The sequence below is a fragment of the Lissotriton helveticus genome, chromosome 8, assembly GCF_964261635.1.
Source record: "Lissotriton helveticus chromosome 8, aLisHel1.1, whole genome shotgun sequence".
Lineage (NCBI taxonomy): Eukaryota > Metazoa > Chordata > Amphibia > Caudata > Salamandridae > Lissotriton > Lissotriton helveticus.
This window is the reverse complement of record NC_136069.1, coordinates 765,997,316-766,010,259: the sequence shown is the minus strand read 5'-3', so window position 1 is coordinate 766,010,259 and position 12,944 is coordinate 765,997,316. Positions and strand designations below refer to the sequence as shown.

Genomic DNA, 12,944 nt, shown 5'->3' with positions numbered 1-12,944 from the left:
TAGGTTCGCCATAACCCCAACCCTGGGAATTTTTTCCATTTGGTCAATGAACCCACCCTGGATCTGCCATCACTTCAAAACGATTATACGTTGGTATATTACAATAGTTTCCCCGTTGGAAGGGTGCAGCGAAATGAACAAATCCTGGAGAGGGGAGATTGTTGTAGCAACTTGCTTCAGGAACTATGCCAAATTGAATGCCTGGTGGTCTTGGATAGAAGAATGTAAGGTCGACAACACCAATTCCAGCACTGCTTGTGCCCCAATTTTGCCTCGTGATCAAGCGTACCACCCTGGAATCCTGGAAATTGACAACTACACAATCCCCCTCCAAGCGCTTAGGAGTGCAACCTATCCAGTCTGTCCTTCTTACTCCAATGATCAGCCCGTCCACTTCCCTGGGCAATGGTCTATTGGTCCTTAGCCAGTGCATTGCCTTGTTTTTCAGCATCTGGAAGGATTCTTTGCTCAGCCTGCAAAGGTGGTACATTGGTGAGGATAGCAACGAAGGGATAAGAGTCTGGAGGGAGATTCATAGGTGGTGTCCTGCGAGGGGCCCTGATAGGAAGTGTAACAGGCAGACCAGGGGCAGGAACAACAGGGCGGGATGTTGGAATGCTTGGTGGGGGCTGGAAATTGTTCAATACAGGGTTACCAGTTTTGGAACTGTCCTTGGTACCCGTGGCTACAATGTCGGGGCATTTTTTGGGTTGGAGAGTATTTCTACTCAGGTTATCCGGTAAGTGTAAGTTAGTCTTTGGGATTTGTCCCGTTGACCGAGGCCTATTTGTAATCGTGACTACAGGGGGGAGAGGCTCCACAGCGGAAGCACTGTTTGCCAACCTACTTGATTTTGGAGGATTATTACTATCCCCCACCCTGGGATAGGACTTAATTTCTTTTCCACCAAATCCCTAATTATCAAGGGTAGCCTGCTCGAAGTGGTCTAGGCGATCGGCTAGTCTTTTGACTCGTTCTTCGATAGGAGTCAGGAGAGACCTCATCAGCCTCTCCAACTGGACAAGCAGGGGTGGAGCAGGAGATAGGGTCTCGGCCGATCCTACCGTTGAAGGGTCACTAGGGTTAGATGCAGAGCTAGCCGAGGTGACTCCATCCTTAATAGTCTTGGCCCCATCGGAGCCAACCCCATTGGGCTCACAAGGTGTACACAAGCCTATTCCAATTTTCCTTATTTTTTTGGGATGTTTGGGAAGATAGCACTTCTTCGGGCCAGTGCATCTTTTCCTTTGGGTGCACGGTTTATTTGTAACCACGTGGAGTGGCACACTCGATTGGGCAGTATTTACCTCACTAATAGATAAGTCAGTTAATGTAATAGGCGAGGTAGGGACCAGGATGGTCCTATCATCACCCGCAGAAAAGTTGATGGATGGGCCAGGTGACTGGGGAAAAAGCATAGGGCGTTTCTAATACCCCTGGCAGGGTTGGGGATGATAAAGGAGGAACCAATGCCGGGAAACCCAGAGATGGCCGTTTCTCCAAAGGAATTTTGAGGAGTTCAATAGATAGCCTACGCTCTGCGCGTCGCTCCGCCAAAGCAATTTCCTTATCAATATCTTGAGTTGCCCGACTAAAATATTTATCTAGGGGACCCAAGATTGTTAGCCCCATCTCGGGCTGGGGGGAGCTTTGGACAGGGGTAGTCCGAGGAGAAGGCATACTTAGCAGGCAGTATACTTAGTAAGGGAAGAACAATAATAGCCAAAAACACAATTTCTCAGGTCACAGTAACAGACTATGGCAGTGAATTGAAAGTTAAACGGGTCTAAATATCAGAATGGCTTACAAGTGAAATCAGTGTCCCCAGAGCAGTAACACAATGTCAGAGAGTGGGCCCAGCCCAGCTGCCTTCAGCCACTGACTGCCACAGACGGTCCCGCCCTTGTCCCGGGCTTCTCCCGGCGCACTCCCATGAGGTCCCACGCAGTGGGAGATAATCCTGTTCTTATGGGATGTGAAGAGCACAGGGGGCACGGCTAGCAGGGAGAGCGGGCCAGGTGTTCCAAGTTGGCCGAGCAGGGACTCCTGGGAAATGGAGTCCCCGCACTCACGCTCGCAGCCTTGCCCAGCCCCTAGGCTCACCGGTAACAACAGCTGATTCCTGGGACACACCTCCTCACGAAGCGGGACCCGCGAAGTGGGTTCCGCGAGCAGTGGAATGAAGACACAGCGGGCAGCCCCACAGGAACGTCCGGGGATGCAGCAAACTTCAGGAAGCACAAACAAAGTACAGGAGACCCCTGTTTAATCATATAACCCTCCGGAGTTTTCTTTATGTGGGCTCTATATCCAGGAAGATGTACTGTTGCAATTTCCCTACGACTGTTATCTTGTAAACTACTATATTTTACTATCAAATAGACACCTGTTTTTGGCTCGCCCTTTTAGAGAGCTCCGTTCTTTACTTTATCAGCCCTGTGATCACCGGTCTACTCACTTTGAAAGGTATTCACATTTTTGGCTATGTGACAAATTACCTTACATGACCAAGTCCAGTCTTTACGTGAATCATAAACTTCTTTCTTTAAATATCGTTATTCCTTTCTGGGATAGAATTCTTCAAGTACTGACTTTATCTCAACTGTAAAAGCCAAAAGCAACCGGTGTTATTTTAACCTTCTCTTCTACCCAGTAATCCGCTGTCTCTCTTGTTCCTTAGTATTGGACAAAAGAGCAAATGTAACTATCACTTTATGGTCCTCTCCACCATCTACTTGTTTTTTTGTGTTTAATCCTTATGTGCTACTAAGTATGCTGTGCCCACAGAGTTTTCACATCAGAAAACTGTCAGTAACCCACATGTTTGAGCTGTACTACTGGTAAAAGCAATACAATAGTTGAAATAATTTTTTTTTAAAAGATAGGGGATCTCATTACTGACTACTTACTTTCAGATAGGAGTCAAATTTAGCACCAACCTTTTTTAACACGGGAAGCTGGCACTAGATGATCACTTGTACACTGAGGCCAGAAAGATCCTGCACAAAAGAGAAGATCTAAAAGGTAATATCGCATCATAATTTAGTTTGCCACATCCATTTTCTGACCCTGTGTAGATAATCGTCAAGTTTGGCAATTTAGTCCTTCACCTTTGTGATTTTAAGGATGCTAGTGATCCTTCACAAATATAAAGAGAATGAAACTGAAGGAATGAGAGGAGCCAGAGCAGAGGGATCATATGCAGATTGAATGGCAGTGGTAACAAAACTGATCCAAGTGGGGCATCACAGGTCAGAGGTCTGGCTGTGGATTAAAAATGAAGAGGGATCACGTGTTTGAAAGCATGTCAAAACAATCTTTGAAGTAGCCCAGAGCAGAGTCATTGACACTGAGGGCCTACAGTGTGAATAACCCGATCTGGTGACCGATCAGAAAGGATCAAGGTAACAGGGATATGTGTATCAGGGCAGCAATGTTAGCTCGTAGAGGGCAAGAACTACAACTGATTCAGTGCTGCATCGAGGAAGGAATCCAGCCTGCACTGAATGCAGAAGACTATTGGCCTCTACATATTTTCCTAGCTATGTAAATACATATTTTTCTAGAAGGTTGAGCTATATAGGCAACTTGGGAAATTAGCTTGTACTTCGACAAATTATGAGGGTTGGGATACTTTGTTTTATTTGAGAAGTAGTATCAGACGGGCTGACAAAGTAATCAAGCCTTAAAATGTTTTTCGAACCTGTTAATTTTGTCCTTAAACTGCTTACAGTTTGACCTCACTTTTGTGCATTCTGGACTCAAGCGGGGTAGGACATCACCACCAGCCGTTTCTCTTATAGCTTGAGCTTAAAGATAACAAGAAGAAGCCCACACTGATGCTACAAGAAAAATGCAAACGTTCACAAGCCAGAAAAGAGCACGCTTATTTCCCTTTGCAGTCAAACAACCGAGGTTAAATAATTTGGACCCAATCTACAGAACAAAGTAGAGAAGCCAGAAGTAGAAAGGATAATTCAGCGTAGAAAAAGTGGTCACTCAAAATAAATGAGGACACAATATTACCTTTTTGGAATGTCTCTTTTGGGAAGCCTCAGTGTCTAAGTGATAATCTTGTGCCAGCTGCCTGTGTTGGAAACGTTGGTGCCCTATTGTCGAGAAAGGTGAAAGAAAGAGTTGTTGTTTTTGCTGTCCATTTCACATTGTTCCCGCAGCCCTCTCATTGACTCCACCCCTGAAAGGTAGCTAAGACTAGGGTGCCAATTTCAAACAGATTAAGGAAAGTTAAAGGAAAGTCTAATTTATTAATCATGCAAATATTGTTGGACATTTTAAATGAATGACAATCGAGAACCCACCACGTGATCATGGAGATCAAAGTCTGCATTAAAAGAGATGGTGCAAAAGCTGGTTTGAGCCCCCACTCATCTGTAAGCCTTGCACTTCGTTGTATGCCTTTAAGGCTCCACTCCATTTTGTTTACACCTTGGGTAACCCTGCATCCCTTCCATTCGGCCATGGACTATTGCAGACTTAAGCACTGGATGCTGACCAGCATTTAATGGCGTGAACCCTTCCCTTTCCCAGTCCCCTTCTTGCATGTCTTTTCTTGACTAAATCTTTAACTCTTGCATTTATCTTCTCACCCTTGGCAAGCACATTTGTACTTTAGCCCAGGTATTACATACTGTATAGATTTTGTGTGTGTGTAATGGTTAGTTTGGCCAATCACAAGTAAACCGTTATTACTAGTTATTTTTGTTTGCTGTAAATCTCTTGTTGAGAATCCCAGTTTCCTTCCCCATTGTGCTTTCCTACGGAGGTAGTTGGCAGATAGTTTAAGATGTCCGACATGCTAGCTTGCATATAGTCTTACTTTGGTACCTGTAAATACAGTAGTGTCTGTAGAGTTTGATTCCCGAAGGAGCTGCTCTTATGTCTGGTTATTACTTTCTGCTCATAGTAATGGATCAGACTGTAAGGTCTCACTGACCCTGCTTCCCTTTCTCAAGACTTTAAAACTCCCACTTGTTTTTAGGTCTCGCCTACGCAGCGCGCATGTGCTGCGTAGGAGAAAGACCTTTAGCAACCGATTTGCCTTTTCTGCCTAAAATGTGCGCACGTTGCATTGCTTCCAATGGCAATGTGTGCACGTTTTGCGATTCCCTTGCGGGAGCGAGCTTTAAAACCGTCTGTTTGTAATTAAAAGATGGTTTCTGCTCGCTCCCGCAAGGGAAACAGGCGCAGGCCCCCTCCTCTCTCCCCTCTCCCTGCTGCCAGCGCGAGGCGCGGGCGCTTCTTTTTGTCTGATAGCTTCCAGGTAAGTCATATGTGTAATTTCGAAAGTAACTGGATGTTGTGGCCTGAATTACCACATCAGAGATTAACATTTTGCTTTTGATGATCATATCATTTGTATTCCAAGGGCAGATTGAATACACACCCTTCTAATCGTCAAAGGCCCAGTTTTAGTACAAAATCTAAAATGTTTCCCCTGCTGTCAACAAAGCCAGCTGGAAGCACAGAATCTAAATTTGATCAATCACACACAATTTCAGCCAGAGAACCAAATAGCCCCAGATGCTATGTAACTGAGAAACTGAAACCACACATTCCAGCACTTAGGACGCTGATTATTTAAAGATTTTGTCGAAGTGAGTGAGTGGGTCGTGCGTTTTCCATTGACTTGCAGTTGAAAGGTGGATACTTTTGAAGAGTTAAAGTTTGAAAATTATTATTCTATTCAAATGAAAAGCTATTTTCCTGCTTGAGAGGGCTGGTATATTTGGGCTGCCCTAACATTCATGCATTAGTGTGCCAACTCTGTCAAATGTCCCAATATAGTCAAGGAAAGTGGATTCCTCATCCCCAGGTTTGGAAATTAAAAAACATCTATTTGCGACTTTGACCTTAGTGCAACTGAACTGGATACACTTCTTGTATTTGCAGAGGCGTAGCTACCAGATTTGATTTTCCGTGGTCCTATTACATGTGAGGCACGCGTTAACAGATTTTTCAAGTGCTAAGCCAGACCAAAAGGCTTTCTTGACAGATGCATTTTGTACACGTTGTTTTGTGATGTATAACACTGATTCTGATCTCCGGTGAGCTTGACAATCCTGTTATAAGAGCCTTGTTTCACTAAAAATAGTTTTTTCCTCTGGCTCAAAAAGATGTCTGGAGGCAGGGAGGAGGCGCTTCCCTGTGCTTCACCGTGGCGGGAGGGGGGGCCTCTCAGCCACACCGCCCCCAGTGAACAGCCTGCTGCTGCTCGCCAACTTTTACTGCTCTGCCAGCTGCATGGCGATCAGCAGATGTTTCTTCCCTCTGTCTGCGCGCTGAAATTATTTGAAGTGCGTGCTCTGCGGCCACACAGCACTTTGTTTCGCTTGCTGGTGGCAATTTCCTTCCCAGCAGTACTTGCGTGACGTGAGCCTTAAAATGTGTACGTTCATGTAATACTACATATATCGGGTGTGGGGTGTGTCACAACATATCGAAGGACAATACACTGCTGGTAAACTTTTATGGCACCATTTCGGTGGTAAAGGGACACATAGCAAAATGGCTACCAACTGCCCTTTCTAATTTAGGGGTGTGCGAAAATTGCATAATTTGCTTTTGTGTAATTACGTGAAATCTGGGCAAAATGTAACAATTATGTGAACTGCAAATCCATCAGTAAGCGCTATATTTTAGTGCAAATTATGGCCTTCTGTCAATGTTTGATGCAAGGACACATTTTACACAAAAAAGGCACTAAAAATAAGTGTTGCGAACAAGTCTCTCTTTTTCTGGTTGTTCCCACACAACCATAGTGCCACATACAGAAATGTTGTTACGCGGGATGGTGTAATGTCAGCAATTTTGCAATGTTTCAAATCTTTTTTTTTATTTAATTTTTAAAGTGATTGCATCATATATTATGAAAAAATATGTTTCACAGAACACATCACAACATTAGGGCATTATTCCTAATTTCTGTCTAAAATTTGTAAACGCAGTTCTGAGAAAAGTGAAAAAAAACTCAGCACAAAACACATCAAAGACTACTATTTTGCATCACACACAGAGTATTGTTATTACAATAGTGCCATCTATTGGCCAGTCACGAGGTGGTTTAATTCGTGGTTTAGAAACTCGTAAAAAATGTAGTCATTTGGCATTGGTCGTTGTTTAGCCTTCGTGGTAAAGGTATTAGTGGTTTAGGCAGTAGTTGTTTAAACATATATCCATAAATGAACAAAAATACTTGTAGCATGAAGGGGATAATGCGATTCATTGAAATTCTAAAAACATCTCTGGAGCCAGCATCTCCTCTCTATCATAAGTAAGATAAGATCAGATGCTCCATGCAAACTTCGCTTGCGAGTCATTGTTTTGCATGAGGGGGCCTGGGTGGGGTTGCCCACATTTATAAGGCAGGCTACGGGTTCTTATAAAGCCAAATCTCATGATTTTAGATGCCAACATGGAATCTGTTGTGACCGAATTGTCAATGTTCGAATTTTCATCCATGTTGACTCAGACGTTCATCGTGCCGATGTCAAAGCAATAAATAATGAGTAACATTAGATGTCATGAACAGTTCTAACAATCAGGAAATTATACTAGAGCAGGTGCCTAAAAAGTGAACTTAATATATTGACTTGTGTGAAATGTTGAAGCTAACCCTGTGTCGGGTGAAGAGGGCGCGTGTGCGTGTGTCTGTGGTCAAAGCTGGCAGGTGATTGATGATCCCAAGCTTTATTAATTTGGTCAAAACGGTTCCCATACTTTATTTTTTTTTTAAACCACGCTTCCTGAAATAGTTGAGCTCCATCGGTTGAAAATGGGTAAGAAGGGTCTCCTCTGCTGTGGTATGAGAGATGGTTGAGGCAGTGATGAAGAAAAAAGCCTTCCCTCTAGGGTGCCTGCTACCACATCGGTGAGGCAGTGAAAAAGAAACCAGCCTTCCCTCTAGGGTGCCTGCTACCTTAAAGGAATGTAAAAGTGTGCTATTGGTTAATCCACAAATCTAAATGTCGCTTGAGAGCCAATTCAGGTTTTAATTGATAGACTATGGAATTTGTCCTTTTAATGGCAACCTATAAAACAAGCATTGGCATAGCCAATAGGCCTCGCCTTTGGGACCTTATACGTATTTAGTTATGCAGCACAATAGCCTTGGTGCAACAACATTAACTGTTGGATGGCTAAACACTTATAAGGTCCTAAAGGCGAGACCTATTGGCTATGCCAATACTTGTTGGTTTAATCTAGTGGGTTCCTCTTTCTGCAGGTTGGTTGAAATTTACATTTCATATCTACTGTGTAAAGCATTAAACTCTTAAATTTAGTCAAATCATATACTTTAGAACTTTTTGTTTAGTGGAATGATATAGAGAGTATGCAGAATGATTGTACCGCTAGTACATTTATGGTGAGTGCTTTCAGAATTTGAATATTTTTCTGCTTTTTTTCCAAACAGGCAACTTTTCTGGATATCATTGTGGTGACTGCAAGTTTGGGTGGACTGGTCCAAACTGCGACCAAAGAAAAGCACCAGTTGTTAGGAAGAATATTCTATCTTTGACCCCCCAGGAGAGAGAACGGTTCCTGGATGCTCTGGATCGTGCCAAGAACACTATTCACCCAGACTACGTAATAGCGACACAGCACTGGCTCGGCATCCTTGGACCAAATAAAACCACGCCCCAAGTGGCAAATACCAGTATCTATAACTACTTTGTGTATCTGCATTACTACTCTGTCAGGGACACATTATTAGGTATGTAAGGATGTATATCTTATGTTGGGTAACTACTGCCAATCAATGGAGGCAACGTTGTCTAGTTATGTAGCTTAAACATATCCTTCATTGGATATTTTTTTTAACTGTAGTAAAAGAATGTAGAGCAAGAGCGATTGCTGGGTCATGCCAAAGTAAATGAGTAATATCTCCTGATCCACATCATAACTGTCTTGTAGATGAAATTTCCCATTTCAACCAACAAGCAGGTATTCAGTAAAACAATTAGCCCGCATCTCTTTTTGCATTTTCTGTTGAAGCATGCAGTGTGTTTCAGCATTCTGACTTCATGGTAAACCTTGCGTGTAAGACCATAATAAAAATATATTTGGACCCCAAAGAGGTAGTAGTAATTGCATGGCAATCATGCTAAACTGACGGTGATCATAAAAAGAAGCATGGCAGTGTAGGAGTGTTTCTGTAACCAAGTTTAATTTAAGGATTAAAGAGATCCAATGCAAAGGCGACCTGTTTTGCTTTGACAATGATAGAACACATAGGTATAGTATAGGCTGTCACACTACCAATCTAAGAATTACAATAAAGCTTGGTTGTAATTAATATAATCAGTCCAAGTTCTTTCAGTGAAGTGGTGGTGCCCCTCAAGGTAACAGTAACATCCCACTACCCAAGATGTCAACTTAAACTGAAATCCAAGGGATAACCGTTAAAATGAGCTAACTAGACAATTGTTATACCTCGATCCCAAAGAAAACACAATAGGCTGCCTATTGTGTTTTCTTTGGGATCCATGTACGGAATAACTTCTAACAACGTGCTTTGGAATATGTATCAATAACATGATATCACATCCATAACAACTGTTAAATATGGCATTAAAATAGCAAAAATATCTGTTTTGGATGTTCTCTTTACATAGTCAAATATTGGATGTATTTTGTCTGATTGCTAATAAGTTGTGATTCTGTAAGGTCAGGACTGAGAATTCTCTTCCTTAGAAGCACTTGCTTCTTTATTAAACAATTGAGTGCCAAGGTATAACAATTGTCTGTTTTGCTTTGATTATGGCCCAGAAATAAATTCTATTGGATCTTGTTGAAGTGGCTATTGAAGGTCCATGTTTGGTGTGGGTCTTTATAAAAAGTATTTACTTAATATTCTTACATTTGTACAGAATTGCATGTATAATTTCAAAGGTCTGGTATTATTTGGAGGAGTCTCACACCTCTGACAGGGCACCAAACATTATTATTAATGTGTTGGGTGGAAGGTGTGGTGGGTACATAGTGGGAATATGGACACTGGCTTATTCACAACCAATAGCTTTGTGAAACGTTCTAATGTTCAAAATAGAAGAATGGCTGAGTAACAGTTGAAAGGGGTGGAGAAAGACAGATAGTGGATGAAACAACATGGTTGATTTAAAGAAACCTAACAACGCTTCGGTAGACGTGTAGTCAGGTGATACAGTAAATTGAATGGACGCAAGTGCAGACATTTGTAGCAATGGGGAAAGTGACCTTCACCAATTACCAGTGAATAAAACAGTTTAGGGGTGTGTGGGGAGAAATGTATAGGTCTTCTTGAAGAAATGCAGAAACCTCAGAGAGAGAGATGATCCTGCTGAGATGGTTGTGGAATTGTGAAGGTTTGAGTGTGTTGGCAAGGAGAGTGGACATTTCAAAAGTTTGTGCCCAAAATGAGTGATTTAAGCCTGTACCTACGGCTTGTTTTCAAAATGTCAGATTTCTATTTTGAAATTTTCAGGCGGTATCTTTTTGTTAATCAAAATGCATTTTGGCAATTGGACTCTACACATTTATCTGGAAACGCCAATGTGATATTAGTAAACTATGCATTTTGTTTTAAGCAGCTCCTTCGTATATCCTTGTCTTGATTAAGCATATTGGCTGGACAGGCTCATTAGTCTTAATTAACGGAGCTCTGTCTTTGTGGCTCTAATGGGAGGCTAGAGATTCAGTGTGAAATATTTAGTGATCTGACCATTGGCAGGAGATTCGAACTACCACACTGTCTCTAAATCTGGAAACCATTCGACTGAAGTAGTTACAAGCTCATTGTCTGTGTTCTAAACCCCTTTCTTCTGTTTGCGGGGCTCTGAATCGACCACATCGGTTGGGTAAAGCCCAGTGTGCTTTGCAGTAGCAAGGTCCTTGAATTGGAGAACAATTAAGGCTACACAGTTGTCTTGCAAGTTGCAAGCTCACATTTCATACATTTTAGGGAGTGCTTATATTGTTTCTGTTGAGTGACCGTGCATTTGACAGTGTTATCTTTTACACACTACCGGATTGCAGCAAATGGCCTCAAAATGCATTTGTGGTGACATGCGGAACACCCAAATAGCTGTTATTTCGCTTGGTACTTTGAAGATCTTTGTAGCAGAGCTGCCCATTATGGCTTGAGATTAGAGCCGATGACTACATGAATTCCTATGTATGGGTTACAATAAGTGGATCTTCACAAAATAAAGTGTCCCCATCACCACATAAGAGTTTTTTTTTTTAGTTTTTTTTTTATCAGAGGAGTTCTATGGTTTAAGCAGAAATGTTGTATTTGGGCTTCCTTTTCCCCGATCCTACACCAGGAGCTTTGTAGATCTTCTACCTCATTGTTAAAACCATACAATTAGGTTTTCCAATAAATGCCAGGGATAGCTGTGGTACCCCAACCCCACTGGCCTAAACAGTACGAAGCTTTGGTGTTCCATGTTGAAGTCTGAGGAGAACAAAACCTAAGGATACCTACTACAGTTAACACACCAGTACTCCATCCATCACATTCTGTGCAGGACAATCATTTGGTGTCAATGGTCATAGAAAATCCAACCCTTAATAGTCCTGATGCTGCAAGGACAGTTCATCACTGTTCCAACACAGTCTTTGACCATCTCATTTTAAAGAGAGGCTGTACTTTGCAAGTCCATCTTACAATGTGTCTTACTCATGGTCCTGTTCTTGGTCCAGGGACCACAGAAAAGATCCATTAAGTCCTTTTGGCATATCCTTGGCCTCACATTGTAAATTACAATTAAATAAAAATTTATTTTCGGGCCTTTGCCAGAGTTTCCTGTTGGGGCATTCTATATTTTTTTCCCCCCCAGATTACTCCCTTTTCAGTCTTGAAATTTAAAGTGTATGTAGATCATTCTTACTGTTTATATAGTAACCTTTTTCTGAATCGTATAGACCTCGTTATAGAAGATTTATGGCACAACTGTAGATGAATGCAGACATGGGAGAACTGAAGAAACTATTCCCTCCGTCCTTATTTATTTTTGAGATTTATTGAACGCACAACTACCCTAAGGTGTCTCGGCGCTATTGAGGAGAAATCCGTGCTGAGAGAGAGGTAGCCTAAACTTGATCAAAAAGCCAAGTCTTTAGATGCTTACGAAATGTCAACAGTGAAGGGCTCTTTTTTATGTGGAAAGGAAGTGTGTTCCATAGTCTCGAGACGGCGACAGTGAAGCGTCTGTCTCCCCAGTTTACCTTTTTCGTACGGGGGACTGGCAGTAGATGAGCTGAAGAGGAACGCAGAGTTCTAGTTGGCATGTGTGTGCATAAGGTTTTTTTCAGATATTGCGGCCCTATATTATTCATAGCCTTATAAGTGATGCACAGAGCCTTACATTTTGTACGGCTTCGATATGGAAGCCAGTGTAGTTGTCGAACAATGGGGGAAATTGATGCAAATTTAGGTGCCCGGGTCAGAATTCTAGCAGCGGCATTTTGGATTAACTGCATCTTACTCATGACTCGCTCCTGAGCATTTAGCAATAGTCCGTTGCAGTAATCCATTTTAGATAGTACTAACGTGCACATAAGGGTCTTGCCTGCATAAAGCGGGAGAAACGGCAGAAGTTTCCTGATCATTCGGAGGGTATAAAAAGATGACGAGACCACTGCGTTTGCCTGACTCATAAACGACAGCTTCTCATCAAATAAAACCCCTAAGTTTCTGACCTTTTTTACTGGGATTGGGGGAGGACCCAGATCTAACGGCCACCAAATGGGAGACCAAGAACGAGTCAACCGCCAAAGATCAGGACCTCAGTCTTTTCTGAATTCAACTTTAAACCATTGTGGTCCATCCAAGTACTGATTGCCATCATTCCATCTTGAAAATGTGCTGCTACTGCTTCTCCATTGTTATGAGGCAGAAAAATATACAGTTTGGTCCATTTTACAATGAGACAACATGATTGTGT

General features: G+C 42.3%; 1 protein-coding gene across 1 annotated transcript in view; it reads left to right on the top strand.

Moving 5' to 3' along the window:
* DCT (dopachrome tautomerase) overlaps positions 1-12,944 on the top strand; it is an 80,244-nt gene that overhangs the window by 36,539 nt on the left and 30,761 nt on the right. The window contains exon 2 of the mRNA XM_078657601.1: positions 8,432-8,731. Within this exon, the coding sequence (XP_078513727.1) occupies positions 8,432-8,731 (300 nt within the window). The remainder of the gene's footprint in view (positions 1-8,431; positions 8,732-12,944) is intronic.